Source organism: Mirounga angustirostris, unplaced genomic scaffold (assembly GCF_029215605.1).
Source record: "Mirounga angustirostris isolate CCGP_5_RB_7025 unplaced genomic scaffold, mMirAng1.0.hap1 SCAF_5, whole genome shotgun sequence".
NCBI lineage: Eukaryota > Metazoa > Chordata > Mammalia > Carnivora > Phocidae > Mirounga > Mirounga angustirostris.
In genome coordinates, this window is record NW_026991713.1 from 176189604 (window position 1) to 176212970 (window position 23367).

A 23367-nucleotide genomic window follows, 5' to 3' on the forward strand; every position below is an offset into this window, starting at 1 on the left:
ATAGAAAACAAGCCCCGGGGAACATCAGGCTTGTTGCTGATGTTCTCATCCTTAGAGAGTTGGAAACAGAAATGGTAAAGTAGTCAGAGGTATCTCAGGAAAGTGGAGCCCACTCGGGACATTAGCATTCAGAGGGGCCGCTTCTGAGTGACAGGCATCATCCCCGAGGCCACATATTTTCTCATTTTATCTTTATACTCCTCCAGGGAGATCTGAAGAGTAGGTCTCTGAGAAGAGACCAGGGAGCCTGCCCATAGCATAAATAGCAACAAATTGTCTTAAAGTCTAAAGCCTGGGCTCCTTCTGCTATATTGTGTTGTCTTCATTCCTTTCAGGAGTTGGGACAGCAGGTGGGAAGGCCGGTGATCTTTAAAAATAAAAATGGAAGGCAGTCCAAGGGAACTTTCCAGTTACCAGCCCAGAAGTGCACCTGAAAGCACACTCCAAAGCCATTTACTTAACTTCCTGTGTCTTTTTTTCCTCCAATTCTGTCTACCCAGAGTGGTGAGCTGTAAAATCCTTTCAAAGGAATGTGTTTGTGTGACTTTCTTCAGGCACAGGAACCAAAAGGCAACTAGAGAGATTGCACTGTTCAACAAAGAGTGAGTGGGGGCCACACTCAAGGGAAAGGCCTCTGCCTCCTCATAAAGTCCAGTTCTGAAAGGGGAAATGAACATTATTAGAGAAAGAGCAGGATTGAGGGGTCGGCAGGGAGGGTATCAGGAAGATAGAGAAATGCAGATGCGCAGGACCTGTCCCAGGAGTGCCAGGGAGAAAGCAGCCACTTCAGAGAAAGGATGTGGAACGCTCTCTGTTCACTTTGGTTGTTTCCCACCCTGCCCCCAGCCACTCCTTTAAGAACCTATTCTCCTGTTCCCAAGTTTTCCAGAAGTCACTGTCCAGTCTCGGTGTCAGAAAGGGTCATCACGTAACCCACTTTTAACAACTCGGTGGAGGCTCCGTTCTTCCTATACATCCACTCCCAGGCACGACTGCGTGCCACAAGCCCAACTATACCGGAAAGAGCATATTGATACATTTACCCTGAACAGCTACCTAAGAGTTCCTTGTTTAGTTAGAGCTGAAGTTTGTGGTTCTGGGAAGCTGCTGTTACTAACTTATGGTCTTAGTTTCATGAACGTTGCAGTTCTGACCCATTGATAATTAACAGAATTTGAGCCAGAAATTATCTGAGTGTTTATCTAGTGGTTGGATGGGGCTCAGAGTTAGGTCAGTTACTTGTACCTCTCTTGGTTCCAGGAAGCTCACCATTTGCAAGGGCTTTGGATTCTATCACTCTAGGACTACAAAATGATGCAAATTCTGTCTCGAATTTTACAAGACATCACCAGAGAGAAATGTAGGTAGGATGTGCCTCACTACTCAGGCTAAGAGAAATGGATGTAGAGTTACAAACTAGCCCAAAAGATAGAGCTTATCAATCCCTGGTGCATACCCTTTACCCTCGCTCCCTCTTTCCTTTGTCATCTTTCCATTTTAGAAGCCCAGTCTAGTACCTTAAATTACCCCCTCACTGAGAAGCTTTCCGGTCCTCCCTTTGTCAGCCCTGCATACCACTCCTGCAGCACCCTAGGGCTCTGACCTGTGCATCTGTCCCCACCTGCCTCGGTGATCTCATCCAAACTGTATCTTTAAATGCCTTCCACATGCCAGAGCTGCCCACATCTGGGCTCAGACCATGCCTCCCAAGCAGTTCTCAAAAATCCCCCTCATGATCTCTAAACCTGTCACACTTTCTTCAAGAGTTACTCCATTCTCCTTGAGTCCTGGGGAAAAACATGTCCTCATTTTGGAAAGGTAAGTTACTGACTTTATTTAAGTTAGGATTGTGTTAAGCTGCACTTCCTAACAATCTAGGGTTATTTTGTGGGGCGTTTTAGGTGGGTCAGATAACCTAGCTTATTCTTCCATTTTATCAAATGAGAGAATACAGGTAATTCCAGGCCCCGTTTGATTAACCCCATTAGTAAACACACAGTTACTATCACAGTTCCAGATAGTGCATGTCTGTACTGTCTTTAAGTCTATATTTTCTTGACAGAGGGCTTCATTAAACGTCATAGATCCTGAAAACTAGGATGAACATAATACCTGGGCACCAGATCTAAAAAGACTTGGTAACATGCCTGGGTCTCCCACTGCACTTAACCCCATGGGTTGGGTTTCATGAGAAAGTCTGTTGGTGAGAACTGATTGAATATGTCCCAGCCAAAGAGAAGCTTACCATCTGGTAAATTGAGAAGACATAGGCACCTTTCTCCATGCCATTACTAAAGACTGGTGTTGGTCTGAATGGCACTGTGCCTAGGCTGGAAGATCTACCCTCAGAGAAACCACACAAGGTGAGGGGATTGAGCTAGTACCCCCACAGTCCCCACAGACATGTCCTGTCAAGGTGGAGAGTCTGCCCACAGTGTTGGCCCAGTAGGTGAAGATAATCAGGCAGGGAAAGGTCCATCAAGGTCAAGCCAGAGCAGATTTTACAGTCACCATTTTTGAGAAGAATTTTCCACAGCTGCCTTTTTTCATCTTCGACACTGAACTGGTGGCAGGAGCAAATCTGAAAAGCCTTTGAAACATCCAAAATAGTTAACATTATAGTCTGTGATGCTTTGTCCTCCAAGGTGAACACTAGAGATTTGTCTTTAGATCATTCTATTCTTATTTTGAGACCCAGTTCTAAAATGCTTAGTTATCTGGTTTTCAACCCTTTAACAGATAGATAGGGAGAAAGAGGAAGTGTGTCGAGTAAGCATAGAAAAAGCAGCAAAAAGGGGTCACCTGAAAGCAGGGAAGAAACCAGCCAGCCAAACAGGAAGACTCTAAGGGCCAGGTGGCCTGGGGACGGGACATTCAGGGTAGGGACAGACTGCCCAAACATGTTGGTAGACTCCAGTGGTTTTCCTGGTTACAGCTCAGAGTCGTGGATGTACCACAGGACCATAACTGTGCATAATCAGGAAAAGACTGAATTATGTTCCCTCCACTGTAAGAATTCCATCCCAGATGGTTAAAAAAAAAAATGCAAAGTCCTAATATCTCTAAATCTGTCCAGGAAATACAGAACCATGTGTATCCCAGGATCAGAGATGCCATGAGGTCCTCTCACTTGTTGGGACCCATCTTTCTGAGTATATGCTAATTCTTACTAGTTTGATTTTTTACCATCCAGCGTTTTTTCAGAGCTTTTCAAATTCTAAAACTGAGTCATTTTTAGGCTAAGTCAATGAAATAAGTCCACAAACCTAACCAAAATAGAAGCATTAGTGAAAGATACACCCCAGAATATACCTGTATTTATGTCCTTATGCCCTGTTGGTAGTGCTTTGCCTTTTGATTTGCAAATATGGAAGTTAATTCAGTTATTCGGCACCTGTTTTTGAAGCTAGGGAGGATGAGGGCACTAATAGCCGTTTGAACCCAGGGCCTAGGGGACAATGTGTCTAGTCTGGGGGTGAGGGCTGGAACCAAGTCTACGACTCTGAGTCAGCCACACTCTTTTACAGGGTACGCCATCAGAATCAGCTGTGCAAGACCCCCTTTCTTGTTTTATTTTCTTTTTCATCCCTCAGTCCCTGCTCCTACCCCCATCCCTTAGACACCCACTTTAAGCATTTTGTATACGTCCTCAAATGTGCATATGCCTTGAGAAAATAGTCTGAGCATGTATGATTCTCATTTACACAAATGGTGTGTGCTATAGATCTGTTTCTTTTTTCACTGTATTATGAAAAATATTTTACTGGGGCGCCTGGGTGGCTCAGTCGGTTAAGTATCTGACTTTGGTTCAGGTCATGAAGCCAGGGTCCTGGAATCGAGCCCCACATCAGGGCTCCCTGCATGGTGGGGAGCCTGCTTCTCCCTCTCCCTCTGCTGCTCCCTTGCTTGTGCTCTCTCGCTTTCTCTCTCTCTGTCAAATAAATAAAATTTCTAAATATATATATGTGTGTGTGTATGTATATACATGTATATACACACCTATATATATATATATATATATATAGGTGTGTGTGTGGGTTTTTTTTAAACTATTTTTTAAGCCCAGCTGAAAAAATCTCCCAGCCTGTTACCAGACCAGGCATGCACAGGAATGCCACGGTGGCCTTCATCCCTGCTTCTCAGGCCTGAGTGGCAGGGCTTGGTTTCTCTACTTTGCTGCCTCATAGCACATTCTCAGACGTAGACTAAGATAAAAGCGACACTATGTACAGAAGACCTTTTTTTTCTGAGCAGGCTCTTGGGTAAGGGACATTAATTAGCATTTATTTGCTTTTCCTTTGTGGGAAACCAAATCACTTGAGAGAGCAGTAGTCAGGACTGTCCCCGAGGAAAGCCCAAGGCCTCACAGGGAGGCAGTGCTGTAATCGGGCCGGGGCTTCTCAAAACAGGATCCATTAAGCCTGCTGTAACAGTATCCCAAGGAGTTGGTCTGTATGCAGGTTCCTGGACCCACCCAGGACCACAGTGTCAGGATCTGCATCTTTCCTTAGCAGCCCTGGTGAGTCTTCTGCTCACACAGCTCACGCAGAAAGTGAGTGCCCGGGCCAGGGGTTTGTCTGCCACTACTGGTCCAGGAGCTGAATTTCCTCCCACTGACCCAGACCAGATCCACAGGTTGAGGTTGAGAGAGAAACCAGAGTGCTTAGTTCAGTCACAGAACTATCACACAGACACTCAAGTTGGCCTTCCGGCACATGCCATCTGTCCCCACGTGCACATCTGAGAGGGAGCCCATGGCCAGTTGTTGTCACTGCTGCAGGATGGTGGCTGTGACCAGGCCAGAGATGCTCGAGCTGGCCCATGCCCTTCCCTCTCCCTTGGAGTGTGGTTAAACTGGCACAGTTCCTCAGATTAGTTGGAGCTGCACTTGAGGCTGGAGTGCTCGTCTCTTCGGCCGCACGTCCTGCGTGATTCGCAGTACTGCCCCCTGAGCCCTCCTGCCACTTGCCTGTCTTCCCCAGAACAGGTGCAGCATTTCTCATGTTAATGCTGAGAGCAGGGGTGACTTCTCTCTGGGATCTGGGCTGTGAGGGCCTTTATCTTTGTCTGCTTCCCCTCAACACCCCTGCCCGGTTAGCTAACAACCTGAAAATAGAGATGTGGTCCTGAAGCATATTGTGGGGGATGCGTCTTTTGGTTTTTCCTGAAATCTGGAGCCTGTCCCAGGGCTTGGTGACAGTGGAGTTGGAGCAGGGAAGAACCGGCTTGCTGGCTGCTCCTGCCAGGCCACGATTCCCAGGAGCTCCAGGCAGCCCAGGAGTAGCCCTTGCAGTGAGCAAAGATGAGATGTACTTGGGCTTATTTCTGCCCAAGTCCTAGCAGTGTTTATTTTTGACAGTTTGAAATGATCTATTATTAGATTCACCACTTCCTAATACATTGCTTTGCTATGAGCCCTCATGAAGGCTGTTGTTCTGCAGTGTTCCTCACTAAAAGCATTAGCTCCAGGGTAAACTGGAGGTGGGGCCATTTTTAAATTCCTCACAGTGTTTCCTGGGTGCTCCTATTGAGAAAGAGCCTCTCATCCTTTAAAGAAACTTTGTGGGGGCGCCTAGGTGGCTCAGTCGGTTAAGCGTCTACCTTTGGCTCAGGTCATGATCCAAGGGTCCTGGAATCAAGTCCCACAATCGGGCTTCCTGCTCAGCAAGGAGTCTACTTTTCCCTGTCCTGCTTTCCCTCCCCCCACTCATTCTCGCTCTCACAAATAATTAATAAAAAAAAAAACCTTTTTGGTTCGGGGTGCCTGGGTCACTCAGTTGCGCGTCCAACTCTTGATTTCGGCTTGGATCATGATCTTGGGGTTGTGGAATTGAGCCCCATGTTGGGCTCCCCATGGAGCAGGGAGTCTGCTTAAGATTCTCTTTCTCCCTCTCCCCCTGCTCCTCCCCCCGCAACCCCCATCCCCCACCCCGCACACATGCACTCTTTCTCAAAATAAATGAATCAGTCTTTTTTAAATAATAAACTTTTGGGGGGCGCCTGGGTGGCTTATTCGTTAAGCATCTGCCTTCGGCTCAGGTCGTGATCCCAGGGTCCTGGGATCGAGCCCCGCATCAGGCTCCCTGCTCGGCAGGAAGCCTGCTTCTCCCTCTTCCTCTCCCCCTGCTTGTGTTCCTTCTCTCACTATCTCTCTCTGTCGAATAAATAAATAAAATCTTTAAAAAATAATAATAATAAATTTTGGGGGGGCACCTGGGTGGCTCAGTCTGTTAAGTGTCTGCCTTCAGTTCGGGCCATGATCTCAGGGTCCTGGGATTAAGCCCCAGGTCAGGCTCCCTCCTCATCAGGGAATCTGCTTCTCCCTCTCCCTCTCCCCCCCCCCCCCCGCCCACTCATGAGCTTGCACTCACTCTCTTATTAATCACTCAGATAAATAAATATAATTAAAGAAACTTTTTGGGACGCCTGGGTGGCTCAGTCAGTTAAGCATCTGCCTTCGGCTCAGGTCATGATCCCGGGGTCCTGGAATCAAGTTTTGCATGGGGTCCTTGCTCAGCAGGAAGCCTACTACTCCCTCTGCCTGCCGCTCCCCCTGCTTGTGTGCTCGCTTGCTCACTCGCTCTCTCGCAAATAAAAATATTTTGAAAAATAAAAAGTAAACTTTTTGGTTCATGAATGAATGAATCCTAAGTTAATGGCTTTCAGACTATTTTGAGTGTGACCTACCGTGAACCGTAAAACCAATATGTACGTAAATATACTTGTATATGACCAAAACCAGTAGTTTTACAAAACAGTTACCTGACACGTGGAGTACACTCTAGTATCTTCTTTTCTGTTGTAGTTTGAAAAATAAATGAAAAAATAAACACTGGTTATAATCTACTGAAATGATTTCACAACCCATCAGTGTGTTGCAATTCATAGTATGAACATCATAGTTCTACGTGACTTTGGTTCCACAAACTCGTACTGTTGTGTTGAGCATCTCCTGTGAGCAAGCCCTTTTGGACTGGGCTTAGTCACGACCCCTGCCCTCTTGCTTTTTCAGCCCTCGCAGAGGAAGAGCCCTAGGACAGGATGGCTCAGAGCAGGAGAGCTCTCCATGAGAGGGGTGCCGGCACATAGGGGTTCTTTGGGACTCACCTACTCAGGCCCTTGTAGAGAGAATCCTCTTCAACTCAGCCTCTCTTGACTCCAGGTACACGCCACAGTCCCGTCATCACCTCCCAGGCCTCCCAGGCCCTGGCTGCCCCAATCTCCTTTTACTGGCCTTCCCACCTCACTTCTTGCTGTTCCAGTGGCCTGGAATGCTTTCCCCCACACATCACAAAACTCATTTCCTCACCTTCCTCTAATCTTTTTTAAAATACACCTTCTCAGGGGCGCCTGGGTGGCTCAGTTGGTTAAACGTCTGCCTTCGGCTCAGGTCATGGTCTTAGGGTCCTGGGATCGAGCCCCACATCAGGCTCCCTGCTCCACGGGAAGCCTGCTTCTCCCTCTCCCACCCCCTGCTTGTGTTCCCTCTCTCGCTGTGTCTCTCACTGTCAAATAAATAAATTTTTTTAAATAAATAAATACATCTTCTCAGAGAGGCCTTCCCCAACCACCCACTTTATAATCACGAACGATCTCTGTACCTCAGCACCCCAGAATATTCTTCCTTCCTGTAATTTTCTCCTTAGCACATAAAATCCTGTCTTACATGTATTTTACTTACTTCACGTAAAGTTACCCTCAGTAACTCCCATGAAGGCTGGGGCTGTATTTGCTCATTTTTCTTCCCCAGTGCCCAGAGCAGTAGTCATAGTACCTAGTAGGAACCTCACCTACTTGTCTCCTAATTTCTATATAAATACCCACCCCCTGGCAATGTTCTCGTCCCAGTGATTCTGTTAAATGGGCATTCGAGAGGAACAGTCATCAGTATTTGAATAACTGTAAGGGAATTGGTATTTTTGTTATTCTGGTAAAGGTAAAATTAAACTTACCTTTATTGGGCGCCTGGGTGGCTCAGTTGGTTGAACGACTGCCTTCGGCTCAGGTCATGATCCTGGAGTCCCGGGATCGAGTCCCGCATCGGGCTCCCTGCTCGGCAGGGAGTCTGCTTCTCCCTCTGACCCTCCTCCCTCTCATGCTCTCTGTATCTCATTCTCTCGGTCTCAAATAAATAAATAAAATCTTTAAAAAAAAAAAAAAAAACTTACCTTTATTCCAGGGCGCCTGAGTGGCTCAGTTGTTAAGCGTCTGCCTTCGGCTCAGGTCATGATCCCAGGGTCCTGGGATCGAGCCCTGCATCAGGCTCCCTGCTCCGTAGGGGGCCTGCTTCTCCCACTCCCACTCCCCCCTGCTTGTGTTCCTGCTCTCACTGTCTATCTCTGTCAAATAAATAAAATCTTCAAAAAACAAAAAACTTTATTCCAGGAAGTCTTTACATCCCACTTTATCTCAAAAGTCCTGCTCCCCATAACAGTAAAAAAGCAGGCCACTGGGATCATGATGTAGCTGGTTTTCCCAGTCTGGATTTCTCAAGCATTGCCCTCTCCTAGGCAGGGTGACTCCAGAAGTCTCGGTGCCTTTTTAACTTTCTATCCGTAGGGGGCAGCATTAGCACAGAAACCAAATTCGAAGCCACCCATTCCAATTTGTCACCTAATCCTAATGAAATCTAAAGTAAGGTGGGGTGCCTGGGTGGCTCAGTCGTTAAGCGTCTGCCTTCAGCTCAGGTCATGATCCCAGAGTCCTGGGATCCAGCCCCACATCGGGCTCCCTGCTCCGCAGGAAGCCTGCTTCTCCCTCTCCCACTCCCCCTGCTTGTGTTCCCTCTCTCACTTTGTCTCTCTTTGTCAGATAAATAAAATCTTTAAAAAAATAAATAAAGTAAGGCATACTTGGCTTCTTTCTAATCTGCAGGAGTAAGGTTTAGAGATTTCTTTTTTTCAAAGTCAGCTTCTGTATCTAGAAATGGGAGGGTATGCATCCAAGGCACACATGTTTAAAAATTTAGTTTAGTGTACGTATGTATAACATAAGAACAGTGTGAAATCTTTCCCAGAGAAGTCTTTTCTTCGGTAGGGTTGCTCAGAGGTGTCGCCTGGCCATGCCCAGATTTGAATTTCTGCATTTAGAAATCAAAAGGTTCTTCTGCCTCAGAGGGATGATTTACCTTGAGGGAAAGAGAAATCCCTGCAAGGAGAGCATGACTTCTTGTGGAGATATGATGTAATCAGATAATTACAGGACATCATTAAAAGAATTAATGCTCGCGTTGTGTTTTCTTTAAGAAAAATGGACCCAGGCAGGCTGGACTGTCTTGTTCTAGTGGTTGGGAGGCCTAGGAACTTGTGGTCTGACCTCAGGTGTTAACTGACCTTCTCGAGCCCTGGGTAGGGGAGGGAGAGAGCCAGGCTGATGGATTTTTCAGTTCTGATCTCACCAGCACAAATTAATAGGCACCACTGTTTGGGAAGCACCTCTCGTCCAAAACGAAGAGAGATCCTTTTCCACATACTAAAGTTATAGGTGAAAGCCAACAAAGAACATTGGAATTTAAAGAGATTCAGTGCTTTCTCAAGCACAATCTGCAGGCATTTGGCCATTAACTTCTTGGTAATAACTGGTCTTTATAGTTTTATGTGCACTGGATGGGGGAAGGGAATTAGGAGGGAGCAAAGAAAGGAACCACTGTAAGAAAGACCTAACCCGTGTCCTTAAGGCACAAGCTGTAATGACTTTACCAGAAAGGTGTTTTTGTTTTGTTTTTTAATAATACTGATTTTTTTTTTTAAGTTTTCTTAAATCCAGTTTTTGTTTTTTTTTTTTTAAGTAAGCTCTATACCCAACGTGGGGCTTGAACTCATGACCCCGAGTTCGAGAGCCAGCCAAGCTCCCCCTGAAAGTGTCTTATGTAGAACTTGATTTTCTCATGAACTCGTCATTGTACTTTGCATGATTATAAATATGAAGACATGATAAGGAGGAGATAATGTTCTTTGGGGAAGGGGTTCATTTTACTAAGAGATTTTAAATTCCTTTTTTACATATAAAATGCAGAAGTCCCAGGAGTGAGACTGGGAGGTGTATTTGTAACTCCACATGAAGAGGGATGTGCTTTGTGTTCGCCAGCCTTCATCTCTGAAGTCTTTTATATATTCACCCCCTCGTGTGGGTCAGACCTAGTGCATGGCCCTAGAAATCCAAAGACACCTGAGACATTGTGTGCTAGGCTGTAAGCACCTTGTGATCCAGAATTTTGCTGGTTTATTCACCAGTGCATCCCCATGTGACGCAAAATAGCCGCTCAAAGGGTAACGTTTTTTAAAATAGATTAATTGAAACTTCCATTCCAAGTCTGTCTGTAGTGATCAGCAGAGCATAGTCTTTGCCTCTAAGCAGGGCTTGGCTCCTTGGAGATGTGGTGTAATCAGATAATTACAAGACAGAAGTGCTGTAATAGAGTGGGAGCCAAGTGCTCCAGGAGTCCAGGGAAAGAGTGCCAATCTTGCCCAGGTCATTTGGGTCTCCCAGAGCCCCTAGCGTTTGAAATGAGAACTGATGGGTAGGTGTTGACAGAAGAAAAAGGACATCTAGGCAGAGCGTTGCCAGGTTGAGGGTGTCAAGCGTGTGTCACTGACTGGAGGCCAACCATGCTGGCCCTGGATGCCGGCTCGGGATCAGCCATGAGGCCCCCAGGGGCTGCTTCTCTGAGCTCCTCTCCTGCTCTCCCAGGTGACTCCACCCCCCTGCTTCCACTCTGCCAGATCCCCTTCGGGTTCACACTGGAATGCCACCCCCGTACGAGGCTGTCCTTCATACCAGTGTCAAAGGGCAGCCTCCCTGCCCACACTTATGCCCATAGTGTTCATGGTCTTCCTGCAGAGTGGACCTTTATCTATTTGTCCGTCAGAACGTAGACTCCAAGGGCGCCTGGGTGGCTCAGTTGTTAAGCGACTTCAGCTCAGGTCATGATCCCAGCATTCTGGGATCGAGCCCCACATCGGGCTCCCTACTCCGCAGGAAGCCTGCTTTTCCCTCTCCCATTCCCCCTGCTTGTGTTCCCTCTCTCGCTGTGTCTCTCTCTATCAAATAAATAAATAAAATCTTAAAAAAAAAAAAAAAAAAAAACGTAGACTCCAGGGAGTAGGCCCTCATTTTGTTCACTGATCCTTCGTTGGGAATAGAGCCTGGTCGAAGTGGCAGGCTCTCTCAGGAGGTGTTTGTTGAAGGGAGCGAGGGAGGGAGAGGGAGAGTGTTTCAGCGCAGATATGTCTCACTTACCAGTCTCCGTGGGAGCAGAACTTCACCCAGAGCAGTGATGGTGGGATGAGATGGTCTCAGGCACTGTCATTAGCGGGTCTCTGTACATCATTATCCTGGCCCCATTTGGGGAAGTGAGTGGCAAATATGTACAAATGAGGGCCCAGGGGCTGGGTGACAGAAGAACCAAGTAAGTGATACTTGGTTCTGGTGTGGAACACTCACGTTGAGCCTGTTTGCACATCTAATGGAAATCTAAAAATACACTTCCTCCGGTGCCCCACCAGACATGCAGCTGGCCAAAGGTAGCAGGAAAAGCTACTTCCTCGTATGTGTCCAGTCTAAGATTGCTTGATTAACAGGTTCCTATCATTATCATTAAGAAATGGTATGCTCGGGTTTAATCCTAGCCCATCCTGCCCCTTGCTGGGTCATTCCCAGCTCTCCAGGAAGCACAGGGAAGGAGGCATCCTGCGCAGCTGCAGCTGCTCGTCCACGCCCTCCAAACCCTGACGCTGGGCTCTCCATGGCCTTGCTGCTCTCTCATCTGCTCTCACACAAAATGCCCATTGTAACCTCGGGGCTTGTCTCATAGCCTCGTGCCCTTGGGTTTTCCAGTAAACAATGTCCTGTTCTTGCTAGCAAACACCATGCTGGCAAGCAGTGAGAACACAGTGGAAAGAGCAAGTGGATTTGGAATGAAGCAGAGTCCATAGCTTCGTGGCCTTAAACAAGTTAATTTGCCTCTCTGAGTCTTCCTTTTCTCGTTTACTTTTTAAAAAAAAAAATGGAGGGGTGCCTGGGTGACTCAGTCGTTAAACGTCCGCTCAGGTCATGATCTCAGGGTCGTGAGAGTGAGCCTGGTTGGGATTCTCTCTTTCCCTCTCCCTCTGCGCCCCCCCACCCCTGTCAAAAAATAAAAATAAATTTAAAAAAAAAAGAATGGAGATAATGGTCCAGTACTTCCTTGTCGAGTTGGTGTGAAGATGAAATGAGGATTGTGGGGGCACCTGGGTGGCTCAGTCGTTAAGCGTCTGCCTTCGGCTCAGGTCATGATCCCAGGGTCCTGGGATTGAGCCCCGCATCGGGCTCTCTGCTCCGCGGAAAGCCTGCTTCTCCCTCTCCCACTCCCACTGCTTGTGTTCCCTCTCTCGCTGTATCTCTCTCTGTCAAATAAATTAAAAAAAAATCTTTAAAAAAAAAAAAAAGATGCTCCCCTTCCTGGGGTGCCTGGGTGGCTCAGATGGTTAAGCGTCTGCCTTTGGCTCGGGTCATGATCCCAGGGTCCAGATATCGAGCCGCACATCAGGCTCCTGGCTCGGCAGGGAGTCTGCTTCTCTGTCTCCCTCTGCCTCTCCCACTGTTCATGCTCTCTCTCTCTCTCTGTATCTCTGTGTCTCAAATGAATAAATAAAATCTTTAAAAAAAAAAAGTTGCTCCCCGTCCTGGGAGCAACTTCAACCATTGGTGAAGCGTCTGACTCTTTTTTCCGGCTCAGGTCATGATCTCAGGGTCATGAGATCAAGCCCCATGTTGGGCTGGCTCAGGGCCCAGCACAGAGTTTGCTTAGGATTCTCTCTCTCTCCCTCTCTCTCTGCCCCCCTCCCAAAGTGCATGTTCTCTCTTCTTTCTCTCAAATCTTTTTTTTTTAAGATTTTATTTATTTATTTGAGAGAGAGTATGAGACGGGAGGATTGAAGGGAGAAACAGACTCCCCGCTGAGCAGGGTGCCCGATGCAGGACTCGATTCTGGGTCTCCAGGATCGTGACCCAAGCCGAAGGCATTCGGTTAACCAACTGAGCCACCCGGTGCTCCTAAATCTTTTTTAAAAAGAGAAAAAATAAAATTTGGGGGAGTTGGATGGGGGTGGGCCAAATGGGTGATGGCCATTAAGAAGGGCACTTGTTATGATGAGGCACTGGATATTATATGTAAGTGATGAATCACTAAATTCTGCTCCTGAAACCAGTACTACACTATATGTTAAACTAACTTGAATTTAAATAAAAACTTGGGATAAAATATTTTTTTTAATGATGCTCCCCTACATATAGAAAACATTTCAGTGGGCAGCTCATCTAAAGAGCCAAAACTAAAAATCTGTATGCTTTTCAAAATAAAGTCCCTTTCAGAAGCCATATTAGAAAAGTGGTTCTCTTATTCCTAACAAGAAAAGATAGGCCCATTGCCATTTTCCCCAGTCACAGGCCGGCCTTACCCCTGCCAGGCTCAGTGTTGGCACAGCTTGGTTCAGGAAGTAGGTCATAGCCTTATTGGTGGAGGGCTATGAAGGAAGTCTGGCCAAGAATCAAATCCAGACTCTAGGGCTTGTTCCCCTAGAAGTTATTTATTTGGCCCGAGTTTCAGTGAGGAGATTGCTGTAAGGTCCTACAGTCTATAGTCTCCACCATCAGGAGCCATTCCCTGCCTGTGCAAACAGCATGATCTTTTGAAAATGTAAATCAGAGCATTGCATTTCCCACCCACGCCCTGGCTTTCCAGACTCTTCCTTCCAGCCTCAGTGCCTGCAGCAGGAAGCATCAGGAAGCAGGATTCACTGGCCACTCCAAGCCTTGCCCCTTGAGCTCCAGCCAAACCAACTTCCTCTGTGCTCCTCCAGTGAGACAGGTCTTCTGCTTCAAAGCCCTTACACACCTCCTTCTCTCTGCCTGGAACACTCTTCCCCCCATACCTGGCTAACAGTGCACACCCTTCAGGGCTCTGCTTCCATGTCACAGCCTCAAAAAGGCTTTCTTGGTCTCCAAACTAATATAACTGCTATTTTGCCCTTACAGCACCTAGGGCTATTCCTCTGAAATGTTCTATCACTGTTGCAGCTGTGTGTCCTGTTTGTTTCATATTTCTCTTCTTCACTAAAACATACACTTCAAGGACGTATTGCAGGGAGAAGGGTGCCTGCATGGCTCAGTCAGTTGAGCGTCTGCCTCTTGGTTTTGGCTCAGGTCATGATCTCAGGTCATGGGATCAACCCTGCATTGGGCTCTACACTCAGCACAGATTCTGCTTGTCCCTCTCCCTCTGCTCCTCCCCCACCACCTACTCGCATGATCTCTCCCTCCCTCCCTTCCTCTCTCTCTCTCTCTCAAACAAATAAAATCTTAAAAAAAAAAAAAAAAAAGGTAGTGGGGCGCATGGCTAGCTCATTTGGTAAAGCACGTGACTCTTGATCTCAGGGTCGTGAGTTCGAGCCCTACATTGGGCATAGAGCTTACTTAAAAAGAAAAAGAAGGTAGAAACTCAGTCTAACTTGCTTATTGCTATCCCCAGCATCTCATACAGCATATGACAAGCAATAGGACAATATCAAGAGTGAATAAGGACATCTGGGTGGCTCAGTCAGTTGAGTGTCCCAACTCTTTTGACTCAGGTCATAATCTCAGGGTTGTAAGATCAAGCCCCATGTAATGCTCCATGCTGAGTGCGGAGTCTGCTTGGGATTCTTTCTCTCCCTCTCCTCCTCCCCCACTCATGTATGGGTGTGCTTGCTCGCTCACTCGCTCTTAAATAAGGAAGCTAGTCTAAAATTAAACTTATGTTCACACCTCTGCTTCCCACCCTCACTCAGATCTGCTTCTCCTGCATCACTTGATCCAAGTTCATGTTTCCACCAGCCCAGCGGTGTCATAAGTCAGAACCCCAGAATCACTGCAGGCTTCTCTCACCCTCATCTCTTCCATAGACTGTTCCAGTTGCTGTTCAGCCATCTTCACACCTCTGGTCTAGCTTCTTCCATTCATCAAAGCTTTTGGAAAAACAAGCCCCCGGACAGATTGCTGCCCCGTCTAGGTCTCTTCCGTGATTTTCCAGTATCTAGAGCAGTTAGATACACAGCGTTGTGATTGCTCACTGCATCAGAAGAATTGTGTAGAGCAGAACACCCCCCAGTTTATGTTTATTTATTTATAAAGTATGTGTGATACTGTTGTAACATACATTGCAAAACATGCTTAGATATTAGAAAATTTAAGAGGGTGGGGTAAAATTATACTTTAATTTTATTTAATGATGTGCAATTCTTTTGTGCTCATTAAAATATTAACATTATCATTTCATTGTTGAACTGTTTGGAGATCTGGTTCTGCATTTTAGATACTTGGCTCTGATGGCCGTTGGAGTTGGGGAAGGCACCACCCAGAGAGATCTCAATCCTGATGGGAGGAATACTGTATTGGTTGCCTGGGTGTTCTCATCACTCGTGATACTTGCTTTATTCAGTCTCATGAAGATGCCAACTCCTCAAAGAACTCTTGTCTGACTGAGCTCCTCCCCCTCTTCTTTGCTGTCTTTATGTGTACACAAGCCCACATGTGTGTGCACTATTATACTTAACTCCACTGTGTTCCGTGTGGGTTGCTCACTTATCTCACTTCTTCAAGAGACTGTGTGCACCCTTACCCTGGGAAAAACAGAAGTTCTTGGATTTCCTTAAAGGAAGGAAAAGCCCTGATTCTGCTGAGTTTTAAGTTTGCCCAGTTTTATTAATTCTCAAGGGTTCCAGCATCAGTCTCGTGGTCTTTTTTCCTGTCTTAAAATCTCTTGCTGGACTAAGTTGGTGTCCATGTGTCATTTGGACCTGGAGGTGGGGAAGAAACGGTGACCTTGACAACTGAGAGACATGCATGGTCTGAATGCACATGGCCCTGTGGCTCCTGGAGTTTGCTAAGCATTTCTGAAGTGTCAGGTACCCGGGCCTCATCTTTTGATTTAAGGGGTTTGGGAACTAACAGCCCCACCATTTTTGGAGTGCCTGAGATGGCAAAGCAGAGCACTTGAATTTCAGAGATTGTTTGAATCGGCCACAGCCTCATGCCCCATATCTAGGTCAGCAACTTCTCTACCCTGAAGAGTGGATCTAGAAGTTTCACTGGAGGAATCATTTAAAAATAAGTGAGCAGTTTCTGCTATGTTCCACTGCCTAGACAAGACTGGAAGTCCAGGTAAGATGCAGGGTGCACAGAGAGCCAGGCAACTTCGTAGTAGGCCTGGAGGGGTGGTGAGCAAGGAGGACAAAGCCTGGTGACTTGGGGGACTCTTGGCCTCATCAGATTTTCTTGGGTTCTTTACCAGCAGCAGGAAGCTCAGCTGTGCATAGAAGAGGTGATGACTGGGGCATGTGTTCGCTGGTCTTTGAGGAAGCTGTTTAATGAAGAACTCTCAGCTCTCTGACAGGGTCATCTGAAGCCAGGCTTAATCTCTGCCTTGCCCATAAAACAGTATTTAAGCAGCAGAAAGTGGGTGAAGGGAAGCTATGGAGTGTGTTCTTTATATTGCAAAGCTGAGACCTCAGTGAATAGTCCGAACACCTTGATGCATCTTGAGACTAAAGGGGCAGCATAAAAGTTAACCAGAAATCTCTCTTTTGCCATGAAGAACCCAGACCCACAGCAGTCCTTAATGACTGCATCCCTGTGCTGATTGGATCTGATAGCTGGGATATGCTTGTGCTGGGTGTTTTGAAGTTGCATGCAGAGTGTACTCTGTCTTCCAAAATGGTCCTTAGGACCTTCTCATTAACCTCACTTTGAAGAATGTAATTATCTTTGTGTTTGAAATGTATCAAGAGGGACGCCTGGGTGGCTCAGTTGGTTAAACGACTGCCTTCGGCTCAGGTCATGATCCTGGAGTCCCGGGATCGAGCCCCACATCAGGCTCCCTGCTCAGCGGGAAGCCTGCTTCTCCCTCTGCTTGTGCTCTCTCTCTCTGACAAATAAGTAAATAAAATCTTTAAAAAAAAATTAAAAAAAAAAAAAAAGAAATGTATCAACGTTTCTTCTGCCTAGTGTTGTTTAAGCATCTGTTGAGTCTAAGAACAAAGCCTAGCTATGCTTGAGAGAAATTCACACTGTTTACAAGAGAAGGGTACATTTTATTTATTTATTTTTTTAAAGATTTTTATTTATTTATTTATTTATTTATTTATTTATTTATTTGAGACAGAGAATGAGAGAGAGAGCGCACATGAGAGGGGGGAGGGTCAGAGGCAGAAGCAGACTCCCCGCCGAGCAGGGAGCCCGACGCGGGACTCGATCCAGGGACTCCAGGATCATGACCTGAGCCGAAGGCAGTCGCTTAACCAACTGAGCCACCCAGGCGCCCGAAGGGTACATTTTAAAGAAACAACACAGAAAGCTCCAAATGTTAAATTTACCCAGGTTGCTATTCTCCTGCGATATTTTAATTGTGGGTTTCAGTGTCTAGCTAGTTAATCTGTTCAAAAGACATTTCCGTTTTATTCTCTGGGACTCCTCGGCCCTTCATTGAGAAACACCGTGGCTGAAAATCCACCCCTGGATTTGCCAGAGAACTGCTGTGATTCTGGAAGTGAGTGGTGGCGTCCTCTGACCTCTTGCTCACAACTGACTCCATTTGGCCAGGCTATCTTGCTGGTACAGACTGTGTCTCACTTAGAAAATGGGTTCTTTCTTATGAAGAAGGTCCCATGAATTAATAACTGCATCACCAGGAATGCTAAAAAAGCGGTCTAATGCCATGCATTGTTGTCAAGCTGTTCTTCCTGGTGGGTGGCTAGGTTAGTATTGTTTGAAAGGTTAGGATCCAGATATCAGCTCGTCTATTCTCCAGCTGTTGTTTATCCTCCCTTTTCCCAGAATAGTCAGGCACAGTCTTTTAAAAACAGGTTTGCGGCTGCTTTACATTTTGGTATGTAATAATTAAGTCACTACTGATTTAGCCTCTGTTCACTGGCAAGGAATGTAGGTATGGGACCAAAAAACATCGCATCCCTTGGAAGCAGTGGTGTGTAATATCGAATTTCTAATCGGCTCATCTCTACCCCTACCCACCTCATTCCACTGATTGAAGCCTGTTTACAACATCCACCAAAGGGTTGTTCAGGTTCTCAGCTCCCCAAGCAGTCTGCTTCATTTCTCTATCTTTTTAAATGTTACTTATTTTTTAATTAGGTAGTACATTTATATAGTATAAGATTCAAAAGATGAAAAAAGCCTGCAGTAAGAAGTCTCACCCCTGTCTTCCAGCCACTGGGACAGTCAGCACTACCAATTTCTTAGGTAACCTTTCAGGTTGACTTTATAGGTCACTGTATTCTCCCCACCCCCGCCCCCGCCCCCACTACCACCACCTTTGTTCTGTAGAAATGATAGCATCTATACTGTACATACTATTCTGTGCCTTATTGAGTCATCTCAGCAGAATATGTTAGAGAAAGTTCAATAATAAGTGGCAACTACACCAATGGGAGTGTTTCTAGAATTGACATCAGGACATAATCTAGTATGTCTCCTGGTGACCCCTAACCTGGCCACTCCCAAATGCTAAACATTGATACCCAGGCTCACTGCCAGACATCGCCAGTGGTGTCCCACGGATGGACAAGCCAGACCTTTTCTTTTTTTAAAGATTTTATTTATTTGTTAGAGAGAAAGCACAAGCAGTGGGAGTGGCAGGCAGAGGGAGAAGCAGGCTCCCCGCCGAGCAGGGAGCCCGATGCGGGACTCAATCCCAGGACCCTGGGATCATGACCTGAGCCGAAGGCAGACGCTTAACTGACTGAGCCACCCAGGCATCCCAAGCCAGACCTTTTCCACTGTTGCCAAGCTCCATCTATATCTTGGGTTGCACGAACCAGAAACCAAGAAATCATCCTTGACACCTTCTTGAGTTTCTCTCTAATCAGTGAACTTTCCTTCCTGCCCTCACCTACCTCCCTGGTCTGGGCCTTCTCAGTCTCTGTACTGGGTGACTTTACCAGTTTCCTGACTGTCTTTGGCATGTCCATTCTTTCTTCCTTCCAGGCTGTTGTCCACACACAGTGATCTTTTAAACCACATACCTAATCATGATGTTTCCATGCTTAACACCTCTGGACGCCTTCCTGCCACTCTTAAGACAAAGGCCAGACTGATGGTCAGTCACATCCACATGGCCTGATCCCTGCAGGCTTCACCAGGCCTGTTTTCACTCTCTGCAGTCCAGCATAGGAACCAGCTTCATCTTGCCCAGCTTCATCTGCCAGAGTATTCTCTTTCTTTTCCTCTGTCTGGAATGCTGTTCTCCTTTCACTATCTTTGACTCATCTTTCAGAACTCAGGCTCCAATTCTCAAGCCTTCACTGTTCCCCTCCCGAGACTAGATCAGGTTCCCAGTTAAAGCTGACAACACCCAACTTTTCCTTCATTGTACTTATTAAGGTTGTAATTTCCACGTAATGGAAATTTAACTGGGTTAATGTTTCTTTAAATTTTTTTTTTTTAAAGATTTTATTTATTTATTTGACAGAGGCACAGCAAGAGAGGGAAACAAGTAGGGGGAGTGGGAGAGGGAGAAGCAGGCCTCCTGCCGAGCAGGGAAGTGCCACCTGTGCCACCCAGGCGCCCCTCTTTAAATTCTTTTTATAGGTGTGAAATAGTTCCTGACACATACAAATTTTGGAAAGTAGGAAAGCTTCTAGAATAAAAAGTAATTTTTTTAAATTCATGTTTATAGGGGCGCCTGGGTGGCTCAGTTGGTTAAGCGACTGCCTTCGGCTCAGGTCATGACCCCGGAGTCCCGGGATCGAGTCCCGCATCGGGCTCCCGGCTCAGCGGGTAGTCTGCTTCTCCCTCTGACCCTCCCCCCTCTCATGCTCTCTCTCTCTCATTCTCTCTCTCAAATAAATAAATCTTTAAAAAAAAAATTCATGTTTATAGGGGCACCTGGGTGGCACAGTTGGTTGAGTGTCCGACCCTTGGTTTCAGCTCAGGTCCTGATCTCAGGGTCATGAGATCAAGCCCCATGTCAGGCTTGGCACAGAGTCTGCTTGAGTTTCTCTCTCCCTCTCCCTGTGCTCCTCCTGCTCATGTACTCTCTCTCTCTCTGTCTCTCTCAAATATATAAGTAAATAAATCTTTTTTGAAAATTATGTTTATATATGGGGTTAAGCTGTGGAGGTTGATATCTGTGTTTATGAGTAAGGGATGACTTAGGGGGTTGTCTCTCATAAGGACCCCTAGTAATCCTAATCTAGACCATTCTTGAGTTCAACAGATGTAATCTATGCCTGACCAACAATGGAACACTGGGCTTGGGGATTACAGAAATTAACGAGATCCAAACCCTTGGGTTTTAAAAACCCAAGATCAGGGGCGCCTGGGTAGCTCACTCGGTTAAGCGTCTGTCTTTGGCTTGGATCTCAGAGATCTCAGGGTCCTAGGATCGAGCCCCACATCGGCTCTCTGCTCAGTAGGGAGTTTGCTTCTCCCTCTCTCTCTCCCTCTGTGCTCATTCTCTCTTTCTCTCAAATGGATAAATAAAATCTTTAAAAAAGAAAAAAGAAAAACTCAAGATCACATAAGTCTGTCTTTTGTGTTTTGTGGGTTTTTTTCAGGTGGCTCCTTTTTAGAAGGCCTTTTACCAATTGGGTGATGGGGGCAACACTTTTTTTTCTGCTCTAAGGAGAAGAAAGTTTCCCCATGCTTGCTTCTCATGATTCTTTTCTCTTGAGAGATGTCTTTAGAAATACCCCTGCTAAAAGGGAGAGCCATCATCAGAAAAAACTCAAGCCACATGAAGCTTGTTTTGCATTTCCTGTTTTTGAACAGAAACTTTTTTTTTTTTTAAGATTTTATTTATTTATTTGTATGGTGTCTCCTCACCAGGAACTGTCTTTGTGTGTCTCCTCTATCCCCAGGAAACCTGTAGGAAGTGTCAGGGACTCTGGAAAGAGCACAATGGCCTCACTTGTGAAGAGCTGGCTGAGAAAGATGACATCAAGTACCGAACCTCCATGTGAGTAACCTCATTTCAGGGGCTTGCGACTGGTTCTTAGCTCCCCCGTTAGCCGGCCCTTTGGCCAGGGAGGGCAGTGAGTGTTGTGGGAAGGACAAGCGCTCGGGCCACCCCAGTCGAGAGTAACCTCAGGAAGTGACCCTAACCCCCTCTGTTGGCTGGTCTCTTCAGCCTCGTGGAGCTGGTCCTGGAGTGCGAATTCAGTACATATTAGTCCTCTTCTCCTCGTGATCTGAACGAATAAGCAGATCACACATTTTAACTAGATTAGATTGCACGAATATTGCTTATACCCATGCTTCCTATAGGATACCGGTGGCCTGAGACATTAAGCAGCATTATAGCCTCCAGAATGCAGAATAATGCAGTCAGTAATAATAAGCACCATTACTGTTTAGCATTCCCTGTGTGGCTGAGCACTTTACAAATATTAACTCATTAAATACGTTGGCTTAAATAATACAGAAGCCCATTTCTTTCTCCTGTAATAGCCCAGCCTTACCAGGCAGATCTTTCCCATGAGGTCATTCAGAGACCAGGTTCTTTTATCACATTGCTTCACCATTCCCTAAGGTGGTGTTCTCATCTACATTATGGTGACTGGGTTGTAGCCACATTTACACTCCAGCCCATAGAAAAGGAGAAAGAGAAAAGCTGCCAGCCAGGCAGCTTTTTAAGTTGTAAGGTGTGTGTGTGTTTGTGTCTGTGTCTGTCTTCTACCCTGTTGGTCTAGACTGAGTGTGGCCACAACCTAGCTTCAAGGCAGACACCATATGTAATCTCTAGCCGGGTGATTTTATGTCCAGCTTAAATTCAAAGGGTGAGGAGTACGTTTCATTACTAAGAGAATGAAATGGGAAATGACTATTAGGGGCAGTTAACAGTCTTCCAGTGTCCACCACAAGTAGGTAATATTATCCTCATTTTACAAAACGATACAACAGGCAGAGCCCAAGAAACTTGCACGTGATCCTGCAGGTAGTAAGTGGCATAGCAGGATTTTAAATCTAAGCAAATGGTTTCCTAACTGTTCTTTACCACAAATTTGGTAGGCAGACTAATGACCCCCAAAGATGTCCCTGCCCTAATCTCTGGAACCTGGGAGCCTGTTACCTTATTAAGGCCAAAGGGACTTGAAGTGATGTGATTGAGGTTATGGACCTTGAGGTGGGGAGATGATCCTGGTTTATCCAGGTGAGCCCAGTCTATAATCACATGACTCCTTAAAAGCAGAGAGCCTTTCTCTGGTCAGATAGAGGTGTAGTGATGGACAGACCCTGCTGCTGGCTTTGGAGTTGGAGGAAGAAGGCCTTGAGCCAAGGAATGTGGCCATTTCTAGAAACAGGGGGCAACCTTCAGTTGGCAGCCAGTAAGAAAACAGGGATCTCAGTCCCACAGCCCCAAAGAATTCTGCTGACAGCCCACAAGAGTAGCAAATAGATTCTCTCCCAGAGTAGGTGACATAGCTCAGTGACAGCTTGATTTTTGTCTGATCTGTAAAAGAATGCATTTGTATTACGTTAAGCTAATAAAATTGTGGTCTGTTACAGCAGCAGTAGAAAACTAACGCAAATATGGGGGCCAGAAGTGGGGTGCTCCTGTAACAAATACCTAGAAATGTGGAAGTACGTTTGGAATTGGGCAATGGGTAGAGGCTGAAGCAATTTTGAAAAGCATGGTAGAAAAAAGCCTAGATTGCTATGAACTAGTAGAAATAGGGATTTTAGAAACCTCCCCCTTGAGGACTCAGAAGCAGGTGAGGAGCATTATGGGCAAAGCCAAAATTACCTTGGAGAATACCTGAATCCCCACAAACGGACTGCTCATGGAGCTGTGGCTGTAAAGGTCTGCTGATGAGGACTCAGAAGTAAGCACAGAGCGTGTTCTCGTTTCAGTGGCAGGAAGCTTAGCTGGTTCATCTGCAGTCGTGCAGAAAGCAGAAGGTGTAGATGATGGGTCTGGACATGTAGCTGAGGAAACTTGTGGGCTGAGCGGTGGCGAGAGGAAAGTGAGCGGGAGGAGAGATTGAGGGGCAGGAACAGGATTTGGTTGTTTCTGAAACTCCCATCCTGCCCAGGTGACAGAAGACCCCAAAATTAAGACGTTAGCTGTCAGGAAAAGCATGCTCCTAGAGAGAAGATCAGGATGTGTTCCAGATGTCAAAGTCTTCAGTCACGTAAAGGCTCTCAGGAGGTCAAGGGGGAACCCTTCAGATCCCTTCAGTCAGACCAAGAGAGCCTCTAGGAAGCTCAGGCATCACCCCTCAGCCATCTCAGCAGAAACCCGAAGTAGAGATGGGCTTGTCTAGGAGCCAGCTGTGGATGAGAATGCTCATATCAGCAGAAACCCTGTCAGCTTGGACTGAAAGACGCAGTGTGTGG

At 46.3% G+C, this 23367-nt stretch overlaps 1 protein-coding gene across 9 annotated transcripts in view; it reads left to right on the forward strand.

The window, feature by feature from the left end:
- Positions 1-23367, forward strand: part of RNF216 (ring finger protein 216) — a 155626-nt gene that overhangs the window by 100614 nt on the left and 31645 nt on the right. For 7 of the 9 annotated variants that reach the window (XR_010412037.1, XR_010412038.1, XM_045875869.3 and 4 more), the window contains one exon: positions 20889-20986. Coding sequence is in view for 6 of the 9 variants with exons in the window: in XM_045875869.3 (XP_045731825.1) it covers positions 20889-20986 (98 nt within the window). In the remaining 3 variants the exon portion in view is untranslated. Of the gene's footprint in view, positions 1-7012; positions 8189-20888; positions 20987-23367 lie in introns of those variants that run through there. The other 2 variants (XR_010412039.1, XM_064593336.1) reach the window with 2 other exon arrangements.